This window comes from Anthonomus grandis, chromosome 13, assembly GCF_022605725.1.
Source record: "Anthonomus grandis grandis chromosome 13, icAntGran1.3, whole genome shotgun sequence".
NCBI classification, from domain to species: Eukaryota; Metazoa; Arthropoda; class Insecta; order Coleoptera; family Curculionidae; genus Anthonomus; species Anthonomus grandis.
This window is the reverse complement of record NC_065558.1, coordinates 15,460,293-15,486,967: the sequence shown is the minus strand read 5'-3', so window position 1 is coordinate 15,486,967 and position 26,675 is coordinate 15,460,293. Positions and strand designations below refer to the sequence as shown.

General features: G+C 32.3%; 1 protein-coding gene and 1 long non-coding RNA gene across 4 annotated transcripts in view; one reads left to right on the top strand and one right to left on the bottom strand.

Moving 5' to 3' along the window:
• Positions 1–1,043: 1,043 nt before the first annotated feature.
• The window catches only part of LOC126743544 (prolyl endopeptidase), a 52,848-nt gene continuing 27,216 nt past the window's right edge, over positions 1,044–26,675 (bottom strand). For 2 of the 3 annotated variants that reach the window (XM_050450682.1, XM_050450683.1), the window contains 3 exons: positions 9,040–10,281; positions 8,120–8,647; positions 1,044–1,599 (listed from right to left, as the gene is read on the bottom strand). In XM_050450682.1, the coding sequence (XP_050306639.1) occupies positions 1,224–1,599; positions 8,120–8,647; positions 9,040–10,281 (2,146 nt within the window). In that variant the 3' untranslated portion in view covers positions 1,044–1,223. Of the gene's footprint in view, positions 1,600–8,119; positions 8,648–9,039; positions 10,282–11,951; positions 12,091–26,675 lie in introns of those variants that run through there. The other variant, XM_050450685.1, reaches the window with a different exon arrangement.
• Positions 23,989–25,205, top strand: LOC126743555 (uncharacterized). Its single transcript, XR_007662920.1, has 4 exons — positions 23,989–24,157; positions 24,291–24,452; positions 24,511–24,654; positions 24,909–25,205. It is a non-coding gene; the product is annotated as an uncharacterized LOC126743555 (long non-coding RNA).

Sequence of the window (26,675 nt, the reverse complement as noted above, 5' to 3'; positions counted from 1 at the left end):
TGTCAAAATTCGTTTCAGAACATTAAAAATTCGTTAGTTTCCGTTCCTGTACTCACTTGTCCTGATTTCTCGAAACCCTTTTTGGTTCAGACAGACGCCATATCGATGCAATGCTAAGTTTACCCCAAAATTCGTAATTTTCATGTCAAAACATATAAAGTCGCCAATTTTCAAGACAATACTGCTTAAAATCACAAAATTATTAAGAAATTTCAAATTAAAATTCCAACTTTAAATACCCTGTATCTTGTAAACCTGCAACATTTGTATAAGACATGTTAAGCTCAATCGCCATATTTTGGAGTGTAGTATCTCCAGTTCAGAGATTGCCCATTCTTAATGAATAGCATGTATACATTTTTATTTTTTACGTATTTTTATTATGTCATATTTTTCATTACTCTATTACGTCAAGTTTGACAAATCACTGACTTTAGGCATATAGTATGCTATACGAAAAGTATTCAGAGTATATCGTAGAATTTTAAAATGTCATGATATCTAGGGTGTTCCATTTAAAAAAATGAATGTTGACGCCATTGTTTCTACTTGAGGTACGTTTTATAGAAAATTCTTATTGCAAAAGACGCGCAAGTGATTGCTAATCAAAGTGTCCGAAAAATAAAGGCAGAAAAAAAGAGATACTGAATAAACTAATGTTGGAATGTGTATAATTTAATTCAAAGTTGTTTAAAGGTATTTGTTAAATTATGTTCGATTCTTAGATCTTGGCAAAAAAAATATATTAAATACTTGAATTAAACGTACAGTGGAAGGTTTTTTTTTTAACAAGTACTTAGCGTATTGGACTCTCAATCAATGAATAATCTATTAATTGCACACCCCTTTTTACTGATCTTTGATTTTTCTGATTATTATTGAATAATAATTAACATTTTTGATGAATATTATACCAGAGTTTTGATGTTATTTTCCAATTTTTACAAGCCTTGTGAAAATATAAAAGCCATTACTTTTGCGCTTTTAGCCAAAATAAAATAACATATGGCGCAAGTACTTCTTGTGGGTCAAACGAAACACAATTATTAAGTACGCATTATCAGATTTTATTTCTTCACACTTTCTGGCCGGCATAACTTTTGAGTAATCAAAAACTATCCCTCAATTTTAATTTATACATTACTAGAGACAGTTGATGGAAATTTTATTCTTTGGTAGCCGGTAATCTCATAAATGATATAATACTGTGAAAAATAAGTAAATTATTCAACAAACTTCACCTTTAAACTATTCGAAATGAAACAGAAAATATCGGTCAGTTCTTCGATGATTTTCGAGGTGGGTTTTCCGGCCCCGTGGCCCGCTTTAGTCTCCACCCTGATCAGTAACGGGTTCGTTTGTTGGCTCAAATGGCCGATTTTATGTTGCAATTCCGCGATGAATTTTAACGAGTGCAACGGAACCACCCGGTCGTCATGGTCGGCTGTTAAGAGGAGGGTCGCGGGGTATTGCGCACCATTTTCGGGAACTTTTATATTGTGCAGCGGGGAATATTTCAAGATATATTTGAATTCGTTTTCTAGATCTGAGCAGCCGTAGTCGGATTTCCAGGCGTAGCCGATAGTGAACTTGTGGTACCTAGAAATAAGAAAAAACTATTTAGAGAGATGTTTTTAGCTTAATTTTTGCTTTTGTTGGATATAGGTCAAGAAACTACTTACAGATATTTTTATTTCGATTTTACTTTTCCTTGTGTTTAACAACCAATAATGGAAATAAAATAAAAAATGGGAAAAGAAGGTTTCTCGAGATATTCTGTTATCAGGAAGAACAAAAAACAAGGATAGTAAATTAAATTAAATTACGACTTTGGGATTGCTCATTTGAATTTCAGATATATTTTCACAGGGTTTCAGGAGTAGATCTAGTGCAAGTGAATGTTGCGCGGCTAATAGCCCATATCTCACAGATAGGATGTTTATTTCTGATTCTCTTTTGAGCCTAAATCCACATTGGTACGTAATTACGGATACGTGAGGCTGTCAAGCCTATCCGTGACTTTTAGTTCATCCACTAAAGACATGCGTCTCCGTAAAATGACGTTATATTCTTACTCGTGTTTTTGGTGTTTACGGTTTTGACCTCCCACAATTGATTAAACTTATTTTAATGCCTTGGTTGTAAAGGGGTTCTCGGATCCCACAGAGGTTTTCTGGCATAAATGAATATAATCAATATTTCGTCATCTAATTTCCTGTGCTTTTGGCTTAAATCTTTGCCATCGTCTATTAATACTGCAAATTAAATAAACAAAAAAACACTATTTCCAGTGTTTAGTAATCTTTTTTAAATTAGGATAGTACTGGGGGCAATTACCACTTTTACTTTTCAAATATTTTCTATGTGCTTTGTCTCTTAGTTTTATAAGTAGTATAATGTTATCGGTTATCCATGGCGTAAAAGGTTACTTTTATTTTTCTTAAGCGAACATAGGTGCAAATTTGTCGATTAAATATTTGATTTTGTATTAAAAATGTTTAGCTTTTTATCTATATTACGAGAATAATAAATTTCGTCCCATGGTAAGAGACTAGCAGCATAATCAAAGGCATCTTGATTATTAGAAATATTATTGTAGTCTCGACATTTATAAGTTCTTAATGGATCTTTTGTGTTCCAGAATGTCACAAGAGAGAGTAGAAAAATAGTTTGCAGCGAATAAATGCTTAGAAAAGATAAAACCTATAAAGTTTTTTTTGTTTTTTTTTGGGAGTTATAATTAAGTAAGTAATTATGGAAATCTCAAATTAACATATTAAGTAAAAATCACTTTCTTTTAAGAATTCTCTTAAATAGGCCTAAGAAAAGCCTAACTACTGCCTAGTTACCCCTATTTCTTTGTCATCTGTCGTATTCTATTCTTGCTCTATTAGCTCTTCAACGTGAAGAAGTTGAAGTTGAAGAATTCTCTAGTCTTTCGATTTATGGATTCCTTTCTTCTTTGTCTGAACTTTGTGTACTGAGCCATAGAATTCCTCAGGGTTCGGTTCTCGGTCCCATTTTATTTCTATTGTATATAAATGACCTGGCGTGTCTCCATATAAGACGATTCTTCACTATTTTTGCTGATGACATCACCATCTTATGGGCAGACAATAATAAAAGCACATTAACAAGAACAATTTCTGAAGATTTATTAATGGTTAAACAGTGGTGTGAGACTAACCTGTTGTCTTTAAATATAGATAAGACTAAATTATTAAGTTTTAAGTTTATATGTTCAGACCAGTTGATTCGCAACAAAGAATTGGAAGTGAAATTTCAGATTTCTTGGAATTGAATGAATTGTTATTAATGATAAACTGACCATATATCAATCAGCATTTAGGCAAAAACTGGCTAGAGGATGTTATCCTGTTAGAGAGATTTCGAATGAAGTGGGACTAACGGCCGTTTGCACCACTTACGCTTAGGTTAACCTTAACTTTAAGTGTACCTTAAGTTTCAGATTTTGTTTGCAACGGTAAAACGTTAACGTTAAGCTTTACTTAAAACTGATTCTATGCTAAGCTAAGCAGTTATTCTGTGGCTTATCTGACACTTTAGTATTTTTAACCCTAAAATTTCTTTTATTTTGATTTGTAAGTTGTTGTGCCTCGAGCAATTCCCTTTTGCAAAAGATTCTGCAGCAAAGACATCAAGGCAACAACAACTTGTGTATATTTTATTATTTGCAAAAAAAATCGTAATGAATATTTTAAACAATGATTTTTTATTCGAAGACAAAGAATATGATGCGGTTGTTCCAAGAATACCTAGGCGAATCTACGAACGAGCCGATTATTTTCAGAGTTTTGACGATTTGCGTTTTTTCCAACGATTTCGTATTCGTAGTACGAACTAACTGCTTTGCAGATTTTAGATTTAATTGAATAGAGTTCCTTAATAATAGTTAATAGAGTTCCTTTATGATACGTAAGTATAGTAACATACTGTAAAGCCCGGCATAAATACCACAATTCTTATATTAATTGTTATGTCTTAAGTATATACTACTGCAATCAATAAATGAAACATAAAATAAATATAGGAAAAAGCAAAGACTATTTACATAATATTTTTGATGAGTATATTCCCTTTTCCCCTCCATGTTGTGAAATAAGTAAAATGTACCCTAAATTTTAGTACTTCTTTTAGGAACAATAGCGTAGCTCCAATCAATCAACTACTCATTCTTAAGATTTCTGGCAACTGGAACCCACCTCTTATGTATTGGAGACTTTGGTGGAGTACATGTTTCGACTGTGTCTCGCATAATTGCTCGAGTTGGAGAATCTCTAGCTAGATTATACCCTACGTTTATTAAAATCCCTGAACTTCCCCATGAAATCAATGAATGCCATTTAAAGTTTTTTTGAGAAAGCAAGATTTCCCAGAGTTATTGGAGCTATTGATTGCACACATGTTCGAATTCAGTCTCCTGGTAATAAATAATTAATAGATTATATACTTTATAATGATATGTAGTTAAGTCTAAAACAAGCTATACTTAGCCCATTTTATAAATTAAATATAATAATTAATTTCGATTTTCGATTTCGAAATAATAAATTATTTCGAAATCGAAAAAGTTTTTTTTCAATTAATGTTCAAGCTATAGGAGATGCAGAGCTTAGATTATTAAATGTGATTGCCAGATGGCGAGGATCATCACATGACGCCACAATCTTTAATAATAGTAGGATTAAACAAGATTTTGAAGAAAACAAATTTGCAAATTCTATTTTATTAGGTAAAACTATGTATTCCTATTTTTATTATCATATGACAATGATTAATTGTCAACAGGGTGCATATTTAAGATAGGCATACGAGTAGAGATGATTTTTGCATTGCAAAGAACTTAAATTTATATTTTATTTTTAATGCTTTATCTAGAGTTTAAAATGACTTATTTGTTTCTGATAAGTTGATCTACAGAGGTTTTATGTTAAATTATAATCATTTAATTTAGGTGATGGGGGTTATAATATGAAATCTTATTTGCTAACGCCGGTACAAGAACCTGCAACTAGACAGGAACAACTATATAAGGAATCTCACATCCGAACAAGGAACACTATTGAAAGGGTCTTTGGAGCTTGGAAACGTAGATTCCCAGTGCTAGCATATGGTTGTCGTTTAAAGTTGGATACAATATTGACAGTCATAATTGCCTCGGCAGTAGTTTATAATATTTGCAAAGAACAGAATGAGGCAGAATCTCCCAACCCAGAAGATATCGAAAGATTTTTGCTGGTAATAAAGGAGGACCAGGTTCCAGAAATTCCACCCATAATCCAAGATGGTCCTAATGGTGGAAATCAAGTCAGGAGAAGCTTGATTGAAAACTATTTTAGATATATTGAAGAATAAAGTTTATAAAGTTGTCATACTATTTTTCAAAATAAAATTTTCTAACCTTTTAAATTAGTGAAACGACCTACCATAGTATCTATTATTGTAGTGTTGTACAGTATGAAAAATATACTGTGTGCACTCTCATAGACTTAGATTAGGGCTTACAAGTAAAATAAATAAATATGTTTTATTAAAAAGTTGTTTTTCAAAACCATTACATATATATTTTTCTTTTTTTCCAACACTGTGTTTTTGTGTTGGCAACACCTTATTTGATAATAGTAGTAATAATAGCTCAACAAAAACAAGTCTAGGAAATCTACCTTAACATTTAATATAATGAAACTTCATATTAACAAAACTTACAGGTCACTTGTTAAGTAAGCTGTTTAATTCATATTTTTTATCTCTATTTCAAGAACAATTTTTTCTTTTTGCAATTGATGCAATTCTTCATCCTGTTGTCTTCTGGCTTCAATGTTCAATAATTCAGCCTCAGAGCATTTTTGCTTTGATACAGACGTATCAAGATGTTGTTTCTGAACTTTTGATGGGAGGTCTATTCGTGCACTTGGTCTTGGACGCTTAGGCCAGGACTGTTGGAGAGAAGGGGTTTTAGGCTGACTAACATGTCCTGAAAATCCAGGTGTAGGTTTATTATGATTTCGATTTTTATTTCATTTCTCTAAACACCAAAAACATTATTAGAAAACAGTTCTTAAACTAATAAGTTATTATTAAAAGTTTAGGCATTAAAAAATAGTATCATTGATTCGTTTTCATTCTATTCATTATATTATCATTTTATCTTACATCTATCTTTCATTTTGTTGGTTGGTTAACCCACCTCCAGTGCTTGACATGACTTCCTGCATATAGTAATGCAGTTGTGATCATTATTTGAATTCTGGCTGTTAGAAAGTACAATTTCTTGCACATCTTCATACAGTTTGGGATTTTCTTTAACATATACATTGCTGTCTTCGATGGATATTGTCTTGGATATTGTTTGATCACCATCAAATGGATTGTTAAGACCACACACACTTTTTTTGATTTATTAAATTTAATGTTAATTCCTTAACCAAATCTGATCTGAATCTTTCTTTTTGGTTACTCCTCCTCCTGTTTTATATATTTCCTTTCTCTTCTCAGCCACTTCTTTCCTAACATACTTTTTAATATTGTCATAATATTTTTTTAGGGTTTTTTTTGACCTATATGTTATTTCCTTATTTGCTGCATTGAATGCATTGGTAATTTGTCCCCATGCATTGTCTTTATCCCTCCAAGTGGTTCCATTTGTTTGTTTATTTTCTATGATTCCCTTATAATTTGAAACTATATTTAGCAAAAGTGTTTTTTCTCTAATTGTGAAATTAGGCGCACGCTTCCGAATATTCTCCTTTTCTCGAGGATTGTTCATATCACCCATTAACACACCTTCTTAGATGTAAAATAATCCAGAAAATTTAACAAAATTTCAATGAACAAATACCAAATCAAATAATAAACTGATGAATAAATGATGAAATGTCAAATGTCACATCTAATTCTACCAATTTTATTGGTCCACACAAATTTGTAGCAAACACTAGCAACAAATCAGTCGATTATTTACGATGTTGCCAAGCGTTTCCAATACTAAGCTAAGAAAAAATTAAATATCATTCGTGCAACGCCCTTAAAAGTTAAGATCAACCTTAAAACTAAGTTATACTTAGTTGTGCCGCATATTTAAGGAGAAGCGGGGCAAACGGCCGTAGAATCTGCAAAATCGGTCTACTTTTCTTTGATTGAAAGTCACCTACGGTACGAAACTTTTAGATGCTTTAATTCAAATTGCATTAAAGCCTCTAAAAGTTCTCCTCGCTTTAAGAAGTCCTTAAAAGCGAGTATTTTTACAGCCTAACAGAGTTTTTTGAAGATAATTGGGAATAGGCAAATAGGATATAATTAGTTCTTAATAAAGATGTAAAGTTAGATTTTTTGTCATGTTATATTTTATATTATTTTTGTGATTTTACTCTCATTAAATTTTAACTTATTTCGTCTTGAACTTTTAAATTAAATTTTGTGTTATTATTGTTTATGCTAGTATGTTGAACCCAGAATTGTCTTTTTTTACATTATGTGTTAGTAATATGTCGATTTATGTTCATGTTTTATATTATAAGAAGTTTTATCAACAAATATCATGTATTTATGATAATAAACCATGTTTTGAGTTTAATTTTCTCAGCCCTGTATATACCGAAAAACCCAAGTTTTAGTTACAAAAAATAAACTCTTATCAGGTTCACTCTGATTGCACAGGTATGATGTGTGATATGCATTTATGTAAGAAACATGAATAAATAAATAAGTATTGAATTAAATAAAAAATTGTAGCGGTTACTACTTTAAAATTTAGGAAAAATTTACTAATGAATCAAAAATAAATAGTAAAGGAGGAGACCTAATATATGACCTAACCCTGAAAGTGAGTTAGCTAATTCAAGTCTTAGCTAGTTTATTGTAATTATTGTTTTTTCGTTAAAGGGGGAGGTCCATAAAAGACTGCACGTCTGAGAAGCAAGGGAGGTGATCAAACTGGACAAAAGCGGACATGGGGGAAGGGAGGCTTAATCCCCTCCCGTCAGGACATCCAAGATAGGGGAGAAGGAGATCCAAAATAAATAATTATTGAACGTCCTTTATGGATGCCCCCTAGTAAGTTTTATTATTCTGTAGCTGAAACTATAACAAATTACTTTACCTTAACATATCCAAAACTCCAACTTGAGCAATAGCAGCCCCAAATAACTCTGGAGCCTGATTAATACAGGCTGCAACCAACAATCCACCATTAGAACCACCTTGTATCGTCAACTTATTGGCACTCGTGTACTTCTCTTCCACCAAATACTTGGCGGCATGTTGAAAATCATCGAAACAATTCTGCTTGTTCTCGAACCTTCCGCCGTTATGCCACTTATCGCCATATTCCCCACCACCTCTTATATTAGCCAACGCATAAATCCCATTGAAATTATTAACGAAAATCAGTCTGGATACGGAGAAGGAGGGCATCAGGCTAATGTTGAAGCCTCCGTAGCCGTAAAGGAGACAAGGATTGGTGCCGTCTTGTTTAACACCCTTTTTGCTTACGAGGAACATGGGGATGGTGGTACCGTCTTTGCTCTTATAGAAAACCTGTTTGGTTTCGTAGATGCTGGTGTCCAGGTCGCCTACTTGGGTCTCGTGGAATTTTTCTTCGTTGATTTTATCACCATCGAATGTTACCCTAAGAAAAAGCAAAAATTAAAAGCCGTCCACGGAGTCTTAAGATTATGACTGTACATGCATAAAAAATTTTTAAATCTGAATTTTATTGAAAAAAATCCGCAAATTAAAAAAAAAACTCTAATTTATAAGAAATGTTTTGATAATGTATTGCATTAATAAACATTTTAAAGGCAAATATTAATTTATATGTATTTTGATTTTTGAAACTTGTCTAAACTACCAAGTTGGTAAAACTACCAACTAAAGGAACTCATGCGCCTTCACATGAAATACAAATCAAAAAAATCGTTACATGAGTTTTCATAATATTAAGATTTTTGTAAAACTTGTAGTAATATTCAACAATTACAATATTCAAGAGACTACATGTGTTATTTGGGTATAACTTACCTATAAATTGAATTAGGTGTTAAAAACGATGCAAAACTGTAAAACATCTCCTTATGGTTCTTCTTTCCTGAGACACTCATGACTGTTCCCACATCTAACTTAAAATCATGAACCTTTTTGCCGCTATTCAAATCGAACAAATGCATGGAATGTTTAACATCTTTAATAAAAGTCACCAACAACATCGTTTCGTTAATAACATGCGCATAATCCAAAACATTTTCAGGATTTTCTTGAATTAAATCGGTCCATTGTGACTCCTCAGGATTATTAAAGTCTATGCCGACAATTCTATAGTTAAGAGCATTCTTGTTGGTTCGGAAAAAGAATTTACTGCCAATATTTGTAATGTATTCGTAATCAGCATCCAAATTGGTGACCACAGGGGTCAATGGTAGTTTCCCTGTCACCTTTTGAGCGGGATCCACTCTGGCAAAGTATAGCAAATTGTTCTTGCAACCTTTGGTAGCCGTCACCACTAAATAAGAGCCACAGTGACTAACTCTACAGCCAATTCTCAGCTCTTTATCTTCGAACTCAACAGCTTCAACATCCGCACTTTGATCTGTACCGAGTACATGATAATACACCTTCTGATTTTCACTAGAAGTAGTTTCTGAGCCATCAGCCTTACCAGTTTGGTCTAGGTAGGCACAGTAGAAGAACCCTTTATTATCGTGCATCCAGGACATGGAACTGAACTTTACCTTTTTCAAGACTTCTGGATAATCCTCACCAGTCAAGGCGTTTTTAAATCTAATCTCGATCCAGTCTGATCCGCTGCTACTCAGGCCATAGGCAAACGTGCTGCCATCTTCTGAAAACTTTGTACCAGACAAAGCGATTGTACCATCATCGGATAAAGTGTTTGGATCCAAGAAAACTTTTCCTTCTTGAGTTAATTCGTCCAGAACAAATAAAACATTTTGGTTCTGCAATCCAGTATTTCTGTGCTGATAGTACTTGTTTCCATGTCTAGTAGGACAATATTTTTTAGGGAAGTTCCATAATTTGGTAATGCGTTCTTGGATGGCTTTCTTTTGGGGACAACTATCTAAATAAGGTCTGGTCAGTTCATTTTGAGCTTTGACGAAGTTTTGCGTTTCTTCCGAGTCCGGATCCTCAAGCCAGCGATATGGATCAGGGATCTCGGTGCCAAAGTAGGTGTCCTTTATAGTTTCATCACGACGGAAACTGGGGTAGTTAAAGGCCGACATTGTTTTGGTTTTAGTAAACAGTTTCCTGAAAAAAAAAGATGTGTTATAGTACGATATAAGCTGTTATGTAGTGTTTTTGGTTGAATTATAAATTTTCGATAAAAGCATGCAGGAGTGTAAATAATTGAGTCGTTTTGTTCGTCGTGATTTTCTCAAAAAGGCTCTCACCAATATTTTGACGGCTACGTCATTTCTTGAAAGGATGTCAGTCATTGAAAGCAAGCAACTCTTAAACTGCAACGGATGAATGAAATGGCAATTAGACATTTGTCATCTGAATGTTGATTATTAATAAAAACCCCCATATGTGATATGACAATGGGTGAATAAGGAGGTACGCTTGTACTACGCAGATAATGCTTCTAGTAAAAACAGTCAGAAAGAAGTATACATCTCAGCAATGGTGATAGTAAAATTTCATAAAATGAAGACTAAAGCCACATTATCTAAGGATATAGAACTATTTGCATGCACTTAAGAGGTAAGGCATCTACTAAGAAGTTCGAGTAGGAACTATTTAGCGAATGGAATTTTAAGCATTATTGCTTTAGAGGTAGTTGAAAAATATTGCCACCAAGGACAGTTGCTCATCTTAAGAGTCTAAAAACCTGGAAGCTCACTCCCGTCCTAATTATTTAATAGATATGTGGATTTTGATATGGATAACAATTTTGTAGACAAATATGCAAGTTCGCATCAATAATGTTGGCAGTTTAGAGAAAAATATCATCAGAACGACATTAACATTAAATAGGAGATGAATTACATTATAGACAAAACTTCTTCAGAGAAAGCAGAGAGCGCTGAAATAACCAGAGTGTTGTACGTATATGCTTTGGGAATGAATCCAGATTTTATTTGATAAGCTCTCTTTTATATGAGTGAGTATATTTACGTGAGTCAAAGGAGCAGAATACAAGAGATCGAAATGAAAACTCTGCTGTTGAAAGTCGTACAGCAAGATAACAAAAGTTGTATTACCATGCTAACTCTATCCTTAAGAAGCAGATCTATTTAAGAAAATAAGAACATCCATATAGATATTTGGCGCAAAAACCTGGAATCACGATCGAGATTTATGTAGCATACGTTTATGAGAAAAGGGTGCTGAAGTGATTACTACATTTTCTAGTAAACCTGAATAAACTGCCCTATAAAGGGTTTGGTGAAGTATTTCATACTCTAATGTGGAATATTCATTCATATTAATGACTACGAAATTCAACAAATAATTCCTTTGATCTAAAGGAATGTGTAAGTAATTAAAGAGAAGCCATCCATAATATTTATTTTTTTTGAATTCATGTATACTGTAAGTTTAGTAAAAACCTCAAGCATCTCATAAAATACCAATTAAAACATCTTACCAAATAAGTTTTTTTCACTAAAGCAAAACTGGTAGTTAAGTTTAATTAGTGGCAATCATGTTAAAATAATTTACCGAACATACATGTATGGTAAGTGATAAAAAGCAACTTAAGTAATTACCATATTCTCTGTATGACATAAGAAGGATTTAGATTAATATTCCACAATATAAATGACCTGATTCGATAAATAATTTATCTTATACCGAGTAATATGTAAATAACTAAAAAGAATCCGTACCACTCATAATTGTATTTTTTTTTAATTCATGTGATATTTATTTGAAAGACATTGATCGGGCTATAACACAAAAAAATTAATACTTACCAAAGCAACAATCTTTTGCACCTGGCAATAATTTGATTAAAATTAAATTGATTTAAATAAATTATGTAAAGGTAGATCGCAAAATATATTCAGAAAACAATGAAAATAAATTGCAGTCTGCTATGATTGTCGTTTTAAGATAACATTATTATTTAATCTTTGTATACAAGGGTTTAATAAAAAGTTAATAATTAAAAATAGGGATTAATTGTTTTCGAATGTGTTATCTGCAGAGAATAAGAGTCTTGAAGTCATTATCGTTGATAGTACGTATTAGTGACAGGGTTAATGAAAAAAGTTATAAATGTGTTAAATTGTTACAAATGGAATAATGTTGTACATAGTTGAAAAAATTACTCAAATGCAAAAGGGAACTTATTTGGCTCTGTGACAATGAATAATTAAGTAATTTATTTTTACTCTTGATGTATATCTTAGATGTACTAAACTTTAATGGCTGAATTTAAAGCAAAAAGCCTATGCAAACATAAGTCCGGTAATGCTTCGACCAGGTGTCAAATGGGAAAAAATGTCAGAAGTTTCGTCGTTTTTTCGAGTTTTGTTACCTGAATTGGGAAAAAATAAAAACAGGAGTAATGTGGTTCCTGGGACTCCACCTCCCTTCAACTATGCAACAAAGTTAGATTGGTCGAGTGAGGCAAGCATGGCCAGCAAGGTCACTGGACTTAGTTCCATTAGACTTTTTTCTTTAGGAGTATTTAAAATACCTTGTTCATAACATTTTAGTCAACACAATGATCTATTTATTGTTTAACAAATTGTTACTTTGTCACTGATCAGGTATCTTTCCATGGAAAATGTAATTAAAGTTACACGTTTTCAGCAGCGATGCACTATCGTCAGCTTCTTATATTATATTCAATTTTGCATTATCAATAATTTTTGAATGACCTGGACTCTTTAAATTTCCTCTTAATTTTATTACTTTAGATCTCTTGAATTGCTCGGAATTTTTAGCACTAAAGTTACCAGCTTCCTTTTGAGTCCTTGTTTTGTCTTCATGTCCATATAGTTACGAATAGGTATAGCATACGCAATATGAATTATGCATGGAAGTCAAAATTGTGTCAAAAAAAAATATATTGTTTTCATTTAAAGAAATTAAATTTTATTTCAATCATTTTAGTAGTACCCTGTTTTCAAATTGATGCCTTCACAAAATCGGTATTTTCATAACCTTAAGTGCGAATAAGGGCGGTCAACTCAACGCATGTTGAGGAACAAATTTTTGAAAGAATAAATGAAAATCAAAAATTTACCAAAGGACGTTTAGGATTAGAGGTAGGTCTATCAAAGGATTTGGTTCATAGAATAGATACTACGAGTAGTAGACTTATCAACACCACTTCTAAAAGCGGAAAGTCCTTTTGACCTCTAATCTTAAGCAACAATTAGGCTTCTTTCAATTTATTATAGATTATAAATTTTTGCTACGCAAATTGTGTTGACTGACAAAAGCATGTTTTACAATAAGTGAAGTAACAATATGTTTACGCTGATAAAGTCTTCTGTGGTGATAATGATAGGACTTCCCCTTTACATATCATCAATTCTTTGCATCCATAAAAATGGATCAAAAGAGAAGATGACCTCGCTGACCGGATTTGATTCCGATACGAATCCTGGTATACCAGACCCATTAATAATGAAGGGGAATTATGTGGAAAAAATTCGAGAATTTATCAACACATGCGGAATTGATGTTAAGAGTAGCTTTAAACTTCTAAGTCGTATATTAACGCAGGCCGTGTTGAACAACTACTATAAGTTTATGGTATTTAGAATTACTTTAAATAAATTGTTCATCATTAAGGTAAAAAAAATCGATTTCTAAATTCTTCCTGCTATACGCAATGTTAGTTTAGCGGAAAAATTTGAGGAGGAACACTTACATAGTTGTTACTACTTTCATAGTTGTCTATATTCGAGTAACTTCTGTTACATACATTAAAATAATTGAATTGTTTATTATTTAATAATGGTATTCAATGGCGATGATATGATACAAAATATTACAGAGTATGTTTATCCTAAATATCAAAATAATTTTAAAGAAATATAATGTTCAAAAATTCCTATACAGGGTGTTTCAGAACTATGGAATCAAACTTCTAGGAGTTATTCACAGCAACAGTAGAAAATATTTGAGTATAGTGACCCGTGTCTGAAAAAGTGTCACTACTGCACAACGGCCCTAAGACGTGTTAAAATTTAGAAAGATGATGAATTGCCTAAATAGTATTTAATGCATTTAATTTCTTTAATTTTTGTACATGATATCGTCCCAGCAATTGTTCAAAATGTCAATGTCAATGTTTAGTAAAAAAAATGTATAGCTCTTAAAAATGTATAAATCTTAAACAATTTACAGGCGCTTGTGTGTTGTTATCTTTAAAAACGATAACAGAGATTGTTTTTTGTAGCTGCATTCTATATCGTCTTAGAGCGAAATCCATAGGAAAAAAAATTTTAGCACTAGGGCCGACTGTTGCATTGCCAATGGTTTTTGGATTTAGCCTTGATCGAAAAATTCAAAAATTGGCTGTTGTTAGTTGAGGTTTGTTTGTTGTTTACGTTACCTTCTCTTAAAATTAAGTTTTACTTATATGGAATTATTTACCAAATTCCCTAAATAATAACCGCCATGTTTTCTACTTACGGGATGGGAACTAGAGCCACACGACCTCCCATAGCTCATGCAGAATTGAGTGCACTCAGGACAAAAAGTTCCACCTTGGTGCCTCAATGGGTTATACAACCTGTACTAATTTCACCAATAGTTTGTAAATTTTAACCCTGATTCCGCACTCGTGCGACATTTTTTTCCAATAGATTTTGCTATTAGTGACCGATGAAGCCTTCTTCACAAGGGATGCTATTTTTAATAGGATAGCCATGTTTGAAATGAAGAAAATCCCCATGCAATTTTTCGTAGAAAATATCAGCAACGTCGGTCTGTTAAGATATTGTTTAATTGGGCCATACCTTCTACTGGAATGCTTAACAACGACCGATTTACGTGCTTTTCTTGAAGGAAGTTCTTTCAGCAATTCTTGAAAATAAACTTTTCAATAAACGTTCGAAAGCATCTGTGGTTTCAGCATGATGAAGCGTCGGCTCACTTTGCTGTACAGGTGAAGATTTGGCTCAACGGTTTGCTCACCGTTAGATTGCCAGAGGTGGAGTAGTGTCACCCGATTTAACGTCGCTAGATTTTTTTTTCCCGTGGGGACATGTACAGATGTACAGTCTTTGGTCTACTAAACTTCAGTAAAAATAGAACAAGTCTTAATTGGACAAATTGTAGCAGTATTTAAAAGACGAGTGAGAGAGAGATCAAATTTAGTGAACTCCGCTGAAATCATGTGCGACGGTTAAATCGGTGTATTCAGTTCGGAGGAAAAAATTGTGAACAATTATTGTGATTCTATTATTTCGGGAAATTTTAATGCGTCTTAGGGTCCTAGTGTCGAGTGATACTTTTCCGGACATGGGATCCTATAAAAAATGGGTTCCTATAAAAAACATGGGTTCCTATAAATAGAGTCAAATATTTTCTTCTGTTGCACTGAATAATCTCTAGAAGTTTGATCCCATAGCTTCGAAACACCCTGTATTTCTAATACACAACAATTATTGACAAACATTTAATTAAACAACAGAGAGGGTCTTGGTCAATAATCCAACAACGTTTATTTATCTAAATGAATTTTATTATTTATATTATTATTATTTCTGGGCTTCTTAGGCTAAGGTACTTTGTACGTTAGTAACACCAGGTGCAAATCGTACACCTAGAGTGTTTCTTATAATATGTTAAATGACAGTTTTTACAATTTTATCCAGTCGTATAATACTTTTTGCAGTATGTATGCACTACTAAGAGAACCCTGTTGCTTCAATGACGATTGGTATGATTTCAGTGTGCACGTTCCATATTTTTTGCATTTTCATTTTTAAATATTGATATTTAAGCTTTTTCTTTGATTCTTTTTGTGATATATAATAATAATAATAATAATAATCGTCTTTTATACAAAAAAAACAACAGATTGACAAATATTACAAATGAAAAAAAAGGTCTAGCCTAAGGCTATTCAAGCTTAACCCTAATAAATAATAAATAAATTTCGGTAACCATACATAAGAAAAATAATATAAAGATGAAATAATATAAAAAAATTATTGTTCCCACTAAAAAATAAACTTATACCCTTCTTTATACCCAACACGGGAGAGATATAAAACTCACAACCTGCACCAAAACAGGACTGTACACAAACAAATACCTTTGTATACAATCGTAAACAACCATCATGTTACCTAACCTCTGGAGCACACCATACTAGTGGGTTAAAAAATAGGAGCTCAACTGTTCTCTAAACAAATACAACCCAAATCCTGACTTAAACTTAGTTAAATTACGAAGTAGTAATCCAGTGTTTGGCAAGTAATTACATGTTTTAATCGCATTATAAGCAAAAGACTTCTTGTATGTTCTTGTATTATGTCGAGGAATAATATATTTAAATTTATTTCTGGTATTTATATCATGGACGCTAGAATTGGTTTTAAATTTATTTTTTAGAGATTTATAAATTTTGAATTAGTAATTAATTTATGCATAAAAATACCCAAATGTTGAGTTCTAAGATTTGACATATTTAACCAGTTCAACCCATTAATTTTATGTCATACGTGATCTGATTTTTTTAAATTAAAAATTACACGAATACTGCACCTTTTGAATACGATATTGTTCCGCTTGACGAAGACAAGGGCCATAAATAAAATCAGCAGAGTTAAAGTGGGAAAGTAAAAGAGTTTCACATAACATTGCCATTAACTTGGTATTTAAAAGGTTTCTATTGGAATATAGTTGTTTAAGCGATATATATGACCTTTGTAGAAGTTGCTTAACATGATCGGAAAAATTAAGCTGACAATCAAGTATAACACCCAGATTACGAGCAGAATTACAGAATGGCAATATTTGGTTATCTATTTTAATTTTAATATTATTTTTTAAATATTCGTTTTGATTTCCTTTGCTAACAGCATAAGTTTTGATTTTGATGTATTCAGTTGAAGAACGTGTTTTTTAGAGAGATCTTTTAGGTTAGGTTTTATAATAGACGTCGCTCTGATCGGAGAGCGAGGTTTATTATAAAACATTGTTTTGCTTTCTTATATATATTTCAGTACTAGGTCGAGTTTCATGGCTTTCATTTCTCCAGTTGTATATATTTTTTCATCCCATATACTGGCCTGGCTTCTGGATCTGGTTCGTGTTAGTACCACTAACTAAATTAGTAAAAAGTCATATGGTGGAATTCACTTGTTACAGTCCAATTTAGTTGGTGTCAGTTGAGTCGTTGTCTAAGAATTTATTGAACGAATCGAGTCGTCAGTGGTAGTCTCATTCGAAGTGAGAATTTGCTCACGGAGTTTTCCCTGTTACCCCTAATACCCAAAATGGATTTCTCTGCCTGTTTACTCCTTTAGTAACCAAGTTCAGATCCGTAATCCCTAATACTCCAAGACAGGTCTCTCTTTCTCCAGACTGTTGGTGGTCAATTGGAGGTCCAAGAGTTGCAGTACGCAGTGGAGTTGTTGGCTAAATGAGAAGTTAGTTCTCTCTACTCTAAATACCCCAAGACAGGTTCCTCTCTCTCTCTCTGCAATTTTGGTGACGAATTGCAGGTCCATAACCCCTAATACCACAAGACGACCTTTACTCTGTTTACACTCTTAGTGATCTAGTGTAGGTTGAAAGCTAGTTAAAACCCTACCCCTGCCTCTACGTACGAGTTCGGTCATCATGACTTGATGCAGTAGGTTAAAATATTTAACACATTAGGCTATAAGTATCGGTCTTATTAGTTCAAGTTAGTGAAGTTACTTGTTCAGAAGAGAAAGTGAGTCTGAATAAGCAAGGGGACGTACAGACAGCTCATATTTTAAGCCTGATATACCGTAAAATTGTTCCATTTAAATAGACACCAATATTTTGTGTTGTACAAATCTGTTTTATTCATTATGGTAAAGACTTAAATAATTTGGCGTCATACAAGTTGAGGTCATTCAGTAAACGTAAGATAAACTGATACACCACACTAGAACTCTCCGTCAGCACAATTAAACAATTGTGTTTTTCTGTATTTAGGGAAGAAACCAGGCAGCAGTTCTCCAAACAGAGGCGACAAACATTAGCCGTAATCTTCTGAAGCCATTATTATTTGCTCGGAGGTAGAACACATGATGTCTGCAAGTACTTACGAATACATATAAATAGTTACAGTTACTCAGAAGACGTTCGGAAAAGTCAACCAGACTGTTGCAGAATTTGAAAACAAAGTGTAAACCTGGACAGACACTCTCATCATGAAGTGAGGCACAAAGAAAACTCAAAACTACTGATGGGCAGATGCCATCCTTTTGCAATGCTAAAAATTTTACAAATATGGTAACATACACTTCACAGTACAGGAACCAAAAAGATTTAGCTTAAAGCAGCTTTCATTTAATCAATGCAATAAGAATAATTATTCTACTAGGTATGTTGTAAAGACAGATCTAACAAACCCAGATCTAACAATAAACGTTAAAACTAACTTTTTATCGACTATTTGGAAGATGTGTTCTATGCAAAGTGTATTCATAATTGACTTCATGAATCAAAACGGTTATACGCAGCTTTTTACATATCTGTATGTTTAGAAGTAATATTTTAAATATGCGTCGACCATAAAATATATTAAGTCTCTCTGGAGAAGCATAAAAGCTATTTGAACACACAACACACTTTCATGTCATCCGCAAACATGACAATTTGGCTAAACATATTGCAGACTCTGATACTGCTCTTATTTGAACCATATTCCTAAAAACATAATTAAGAAACTAGAATTTATTTCCTAAAAAGAAATAGAAATTGATTACAAGATTTTTATGAAAGTCCAATTCATGTAATTTTTGAGCAAAAATACCAACGTCCGTCCTATCAAATGCTGTCAATAGTGTGAAAGAAGCCATGCTGAGCCAAATTCTTAGCACCTATCAAGTTTTTCGAATAGATCGAATACAATTAAAATTACCCTTTAAGTTATTTTAAAGTCGCTTCTTGATCTTTCTTTATTTATCTAATTTGTATCCCTGTTCTTGATAGTTGAAGTATTTTTTTAATAATTCGAGCCATTTCTCTGGTTGTCATATCCGTTTAGTCATGTCTTTTTATTCTTTCATGTATTTTTTTAAATTAAATATAAGCCATTTTTTGGAACTTATTTTTGGCCAAAACAAAGAAAAACAAATTTATTTCAAAATCAGGCTACGCAGTACTTTAAAAATATTTGGAAAATTTTAAAAAAAAATTAGATTTTATTCCTCATATTTTACACTAAAAGAAAAATAACCCGTCAGTCGTACTTCCGGGCCTAGTAATTGTTTTTTTAATTTGACTTAAATAAATAAATGAAAGTTTCCATACGGACTTGTTTTTAACAGTAATTTGAAAGTGCATTATCATACTTAATTAATTTTAATGTTAGTAGATAAATGAAAGACGTTTATTAGTATTTAAGTACTTAATGATATAGTACTCTCCTCTAGGCAATAAAACTATTAAGTTTTAATTAGTTAAATTGATTTATAAAGATTAGAACACTAGTTAAGCTTTTATAAATGACGGGTTGTTGACAAACAAATCTGAATTGGGACTATGATTAATTACCATAAAATCTGTTAAAAATTTGTTATATTTCATAATTTTAAATTAATAAAAATAAATTAGATAAAAAACCTCCGCTCACACCGTAATGTCACCAAAGGTTTAAATTTAACTCTAGGTTTAAATGCCAAATTTGGTTGAATCGTTATTTATTATATTTAAACCTATATATTTAAACCTTCGTTAAAAGGCCTAACTAACAATTAAGTTTAATCCCCCAATATTAAAACTTTAAGAAACTGTAAGTAAACTTTAAGTTTAATCAGTTAAATCCGGGTTTATACGGGTCAAGTTACTTGCATTCGCACTTGCGTGGATGCATTCTACTTTACTTCATTCAAAACTTGATCCAAAAAACGCGTTTTCACGTAGTCCAGTAGAAGTGCAAGTCGACAGTTAAATACATGGTGAAAAGTGGTATTGTCATACGAAATTGTGTTATTAATCTCGCAAATATTCTCCCGGAAGAACTGGAAGAAGTTTTGGTAGAAGAGAGAAATCCTGAAAAAAGAATATAGAGCTTTCACAAATTTAATAAGAGAGCTGAGATTTGAAGATCCTAAACAATACAGAATGATGCTCAGAATTACCTTAAAAAAAATTTGACTATTTGTTAGGTTTAATAACGCCATTAATCCACGAGAGGACACTATTATGAAAGACGCTATCAAACCAGAAACAATGTTTAATTAAAGAACCCCTTCCCATCTCATTCGAGTTTCTAGATCAGCGATATCTACCCCATTGTTTATGAAACTGTGTATAACTGGTTAAAGGATGTCGTAAAAGTATGTGGATAGATAATAATAGAACATTTTTAAATTTTTATTTAGGCTTCTTAATAAAAAAACAAACAAATTCAATAGCAACATTTAGTTTGTCAAGTTCCATGCTTGCGAGATAATATCTCCGATAGCAGCATCATCATTTACAACTGTGTCCTCGTTCATGAGCAGGTAATTAATGCTGTATGCAGGTGTAGTTGCAGGAGATGAATCCCATGAAAGGGTTGGTGATTGAATTGCAGAAGCAGAACTGCTCTTATTTAATGCATGTGTGATGGAGGCTCCATCACATACTGGAAGTGAATACTTCAACTATAAAGGCTCCTTCAGCGTGGTATTAATAGCAATTGTAGATCACAATTACTGTTTTTCTTATTTTAAAGTAGGGACAAAGGGATCAAACTCAGGAGGCTCCATCACATACTGGAAGTGAATACTTCAACTATAAAGGCTCCTTCAGCGTGGTATTAATAGCAATTGTAGATCATAATCACTGTTTTTCTTATTTTAAAGTAGGGACAAAGGGATCTAACTCAGATAGTGGTATTTTTCAAAACAGCGAAATTTCGGGAGCTTGAGAAGAAGGATTACTACCCGATGGTTACTTTTTACTTGGTGATCATGCCTTTCCACAAAAACCCTAGCTACTTGAACCATACAGTAGATACCGACTACCTTTTACCGATAAAGAAAAGATTTTCAATTATCAGCTTTGTTGTGCTAGAAGAATAGTGGAAAATGGTTTTGGAATCTTAGTAACTAGATTTCGTGTTTTTGAAACAAAAGTAAATATAAAAATTTCATCTGTGAATAAACTGATTAGTGCTGCAATTGCAATTCACAACTGGCTACGAAAAACACAATTGGTAAATTGTGAAAACCAACACACAGGCGAAATAATACTTGGACAGTGGAGACAAGAGATACAAAAACATGCAGAAGGTACCTGAAAGGAGGGCGTCAGAGATAGCAAAACACATGCGAAACAAAATCAGAAATGATTTTATTTCTGATGAACTGAGCAGTAAGCATGAGCAGTGCCTTAAGCAGTTATTAAAAAAATACACTTTTGATTTACTATGTTTTTCGTTTTATTTTCAGCTGTGTAGCTATTCATTATTTCTTTCATTTGCCGAAACCACTTGACAGTTGGAACATATATATCATGCGGTTTACCTCCTGATTTCTTAGACTTTTTAACCTTCAATGTTTCCTGATTATAGGTTGTTCTCATTTTCTTTATTTTTTGCTTTAATTCTGCCACCCCAAACCCTTCCTTTCCCATCCTGTCACATCTACGATGTCCTCTTCAGCTGCTTTTTACACGTTTTTAATGCGATAATTTACACTACTCTTCTTCCATAAACACTCTTTTTCACTATAGAGTTCAACAAAATGTGTGGTTTCTTCTTCTGACCACTTCATGTTGTACAAATTCAACCTTAATTCACAATTTGTAGTATACCAAAATCCCCAAAATTGTTTGCTTATCTGTGATCAAAATGGGTAAAAAATCTGAAAGAACCCAGAGTACAAATCCACAATCCATGGGCAAAAACTTGTTTACTCTTGCTTTTTCTGTTTACAATGGTAAAGTAAACGGTCAAGTTGGCGATCCAGTGAAGTGAAGGTAGCAGTCAAGTAGTTACTAGTTCATGCAGAACCACGTGACTTGCCTCCTCACTTGACGCAAGTCGCTACTTGACCGAAACTGTTCAGACGATGCAAGTAGAAAAAAAAATTGACTTTACTGCTCAACTTGACCGTTTACATGACCCGTGTCAACCCGCCTTTAACCTTAAAATAATATTTAGAGGTATTATTTGGAGGAAAGCAATGCTTTTACTCCCCTTCTAAACCCCTTCTATGTATTAGACGGCATAATGCCTAAAGAAAGAGAATTAAAGGCTTTCTTAGCAAAGTAAACAAATGACTTTTGCACTAAAGTGCTCCTTTGAATCATTAATCGAATATCATTCACTTGTCTTGTAACATATGGTCGAATAAGGACGAGTGAATTGGAATGTTTCTTATATACGAGGCAAAAAAGTTAAGATATTTCGTAAGATAAAAATTGGTTTACAAGACTGCCTAAAAGACATTCTTAACTTGAACTTTATAGCCAATTTCTGTAATATAGACATTGAAGAAAAACTTGTGGTGCTACAACAATCCCAGAATGCTATTCCATAAGCACTGTGAGAATCAACTAAGAAGAATTAAACAGATGTTAGTGATCGGAAAGTACTCTCAAGGCCTAACAACTAGAAGGCAGCTTTATTGAAAGAGCCCCGATATGTTCCTAAATTTTTTAATTATTATAAATTGTGAGACCTAGGAATTTAGCACTTAGCGGGAAGTATTTCAGTATGGTTTAGAGAGATGTTAGCTAGAGAACACTTAATTTTTAACCTTAGAACATTGAAAGGCTAGAATTAGTAAACAACAACTTTGTTTGAGTCCAACATGTGCACAGGGACAAGAGGGGTGTTTTGTTTACAAACATATTTGCCGATTCTCTGTTGTCAAGTCGACGCAAATTTCCAACGGAGGAAATTTTAGCTATATTTTAGTAACCATTATAACGTTAATTTAACTTATTTGTGTTGTATTTTATAGGAAAATTTAAAATAAAAAGTATAAATACTACAATTAACCTATTTGAGGAATAAATATAATATCCTTAAGCAAAAAAAAACAAAATTATTAACATTCTTATTCCTAAAACTGCTTCTAAAAAATTGGAAGCGACAACATCGGAGCTTAAGCGCCTGAGCCATACGCGTAGTGTCATCTGTCAAACGGCTTTTTGTTTATTTTCGGGATTCGTGTATTTTCTTTAATTTTCGGTTTCAAAAGGAAAAAGGCCACATTTTAGTGTTTTTTTAAATTGCTAGGACGGGAAAAACTTGTGTCGTTTATGCCGCATCATGATAAAAAGGTGATTCAAGCCGATCTTTTCACAAGTAAGTACCGATACTTCATAACATCACCTCATGGGGTAACCATCATCATAAACGTAGAACAGGGGATCTTATAGATAAACCCAATAAAAACTTGAATGTGAAAGTGTGCGTAAAATACCGAAATATTTATATTTTTAAATCTAAATATTTTTTTGAACATATTCATCTATCAATAGGCTATAAAAATATAAAACTAGAATTTTGTCCCTGGTTTTATTACAGGATTTTATGTATTTTTTTGTTGTTTTGGCAGAAAGAAGGCATACCTAATACCCATGTACCTAATATAGACATTAGGTATATAGATGAAATTACTAATTTTTTATTGCCTTTAAAGAATTTTGAAATTTATTTAGATATTGATATCTATGATTGTATAAAGTTAATTTTGTCTTTCCCTAAAATTTGGTCGATAATTTTTTTTTGTTTTACCATATTGCAACTTACAATGATATATATAGTAATTGGCACCACATATTAATTCATTACTGTAATTTTTTTTTGCTTTTTAATTAAATATCAAATACTTATTATAGATTGCCTAATATATGCCCAAAGGGAACAATGGATTTCATTAATGGAAATCAACACAATTAAACAGAACATATTTGTTTGTTCAGATCACATCCTTAGAAGTGATTTCTTATATAAGGAAGATATTATCAGTAGCCAGACTTTATTAAAAAAATCAGCTCTACCTCAAAGGTAATTTTTTTTTAAATATATTTTTCTAGTATAAAAAAAATGTCACAAAAAGGATTAGTGTTACTCATATAAGCTTTATTTATATCTAATACTTATTAAATTAGGTATGTATGTAAAACTATTTTTTTACTAGGATTTCTGATGCACTGGTTAAAAACACAGCAGCCGATAATTCGGTTAATTTACCAAGTGATTTACCCTTCAAAGCTGCAGGGGTAGCTTTCCTGAAGAGTGCAAAAACTTCCTTAGCTTCCAAAATGGTATATAGTACAAACAGAGAAGCTAATATAGACAAGTATGGATAATTAAAATAGATTAATATTCTTGATACACCAAATTTTGTATAATTACAGATCTGATCATTCATCATCGACAATAACTGCATCTGAGATTAATAGTTCTACAGTAACCGTGGGGTCTAGGTCAACAATTACTATTTCTCATCCAAACCGTTTTTGTTTAACTGCTACACATTCCCTGACTCTGCCAAGGAAAAGGTAAAAATACACTCAAAATAGACTACTAGTTTTATGCCATGTATCATCCTATTCTATATATCTTATTTAAAAGTGATATAGTATTTTATTGTGTTATATTTGTTTAATTAAATGCAATTAATCAAATGTATGATATTACAAAGATTCTTTATAATAACATACATTTTATTGATCAATTGGATTATCATAATACATTTTTTTAATTTTTTCGTCGTAATTTTGGTAATACTATATTTTCATGTATATTATTCTAGGGTAAAATCAAAATGATATCCTGAGGACCTAAGCACTGATGATTCCACCGTTTCAAAAGCTAAATCACTTGTTACCAAATTATGGAAAAAAAAATAAAGAACAAAAAATTAAAATTCGAAGATTGCAATAAACAAATTTGCCCCAAAGAAATTGAATAAGATGTCTCAAGTCATTATTAAAATACTTAAGAAATAATAACATGATTTTCGAAAAAGCCCAACATACTACATATTTTATTTGACTTGTAAAAGTACTTGTTTGTATATTACTACTAATAAACTATCTAATCTAATCTATTGTACATAGTCTTTATTCTTAGGTAAGCTTTGTTTTTTAGTATAAATTAATATGATATAATATTTGGTATTAGGTATTATATAGGTCAATGTTAAATGTCTCAAAACCATTGTACAGGCTAAATACTCATAATAAAAATCTTATAACCTATAAAAAACCTGCAACTCCTTCACAATTTGAACATCCTTGTAGTTTTAACTCTTTCCACTGAATCAATACTGTCCCTTTGAAATAGTCAGCACCATAGAAGTATATATTATGTGATATAAAGTAGGTGATGTAAAACTGAGTTTTGTCCAATATAATAATAACAATAAAATTTTCCAAAATGTTAATAATTTGTGTCTTAAAACATGATTTATTAAGAAATCTATAATATTATATTAATAAAATATTTAATTTCCATAAAAATGCTTTGACAAAAATGGTGCCTTTTATTAGAACCTTCCTCTAAGGAAGTCCGTTAAAAAACACATAAATAGCTCATAAATGGTAATATTACTTATACTTAAACTCTATAATAATTAATAAAAATTTATCAGGTAAATATTTGTTGACGACGTCACTGGTAGAGAGTGCTTGTATCAGTGCCATCAACAATGCGATCGAGCGGCGTTGCGATGCCATAACCGTTTTCTCGTTTTTTCGTACTTTATTTTCATTTATTTAAAGTTAATATTGACTTCGATATAGAGTATTTTAGCAAATTTATTTAAAAAAATGCTTGATATTTTATTAAAGGGGAGCAGTAGTATTGTTTTGAGCCTTCGGAAACAACTGAAAATTTTTATGATATTATAAAATGATTTTTGCTATTTCTCTATAAGCATTTGGCATCATTGCATCAGAGATGTTGCAAGCAAATAAACCTGTCCATAGTTCCACGGCATGCTACTTCTAGCCTTTCAATGTTCTAAGTTTTTAACATATTCATTTTTGGTATGTTAAAGGATAGTTTATTACTATTGCACTAAGTTCTTATCGAGAGTAAGTCAGAATTAATCGTTTGCTGTAGTACTCCAACACTACTTCTATACCAAACGATCGAAGTAACATCAACAAAAAACCTAATACCTCCTCCGACCTGAATAAGGCAAGATCGTGAATATAGATCAAAAATAGTATGGGTCCAAGAATGATTTTTCCTCCATAGGATACTGACTGTCTACGATCACATAAGACTTGAACCAAAGCTTTTGGAGCAACACATGATGATCGACACAGTCGAATGCTTTCGGCAAGTCACAAAAAATTGCTGCTAGAAGAGAGAAAATTGCAAGAGATGTTGCTCTTCCACTTTGAACGCCAAATTGAGAACTGGAAAGCATTATATTTGCAGTAATGAATGTAAGAACTTTCTTCTTGACAAGCCGCTCTATTAGCTTGCCTATAGGGAAGAAAGAAGAGAAATTGAACGAATTTATTCCAGCCATTGAGAGAGATCAAGCGTGTAGTCATTAGGCTCATAT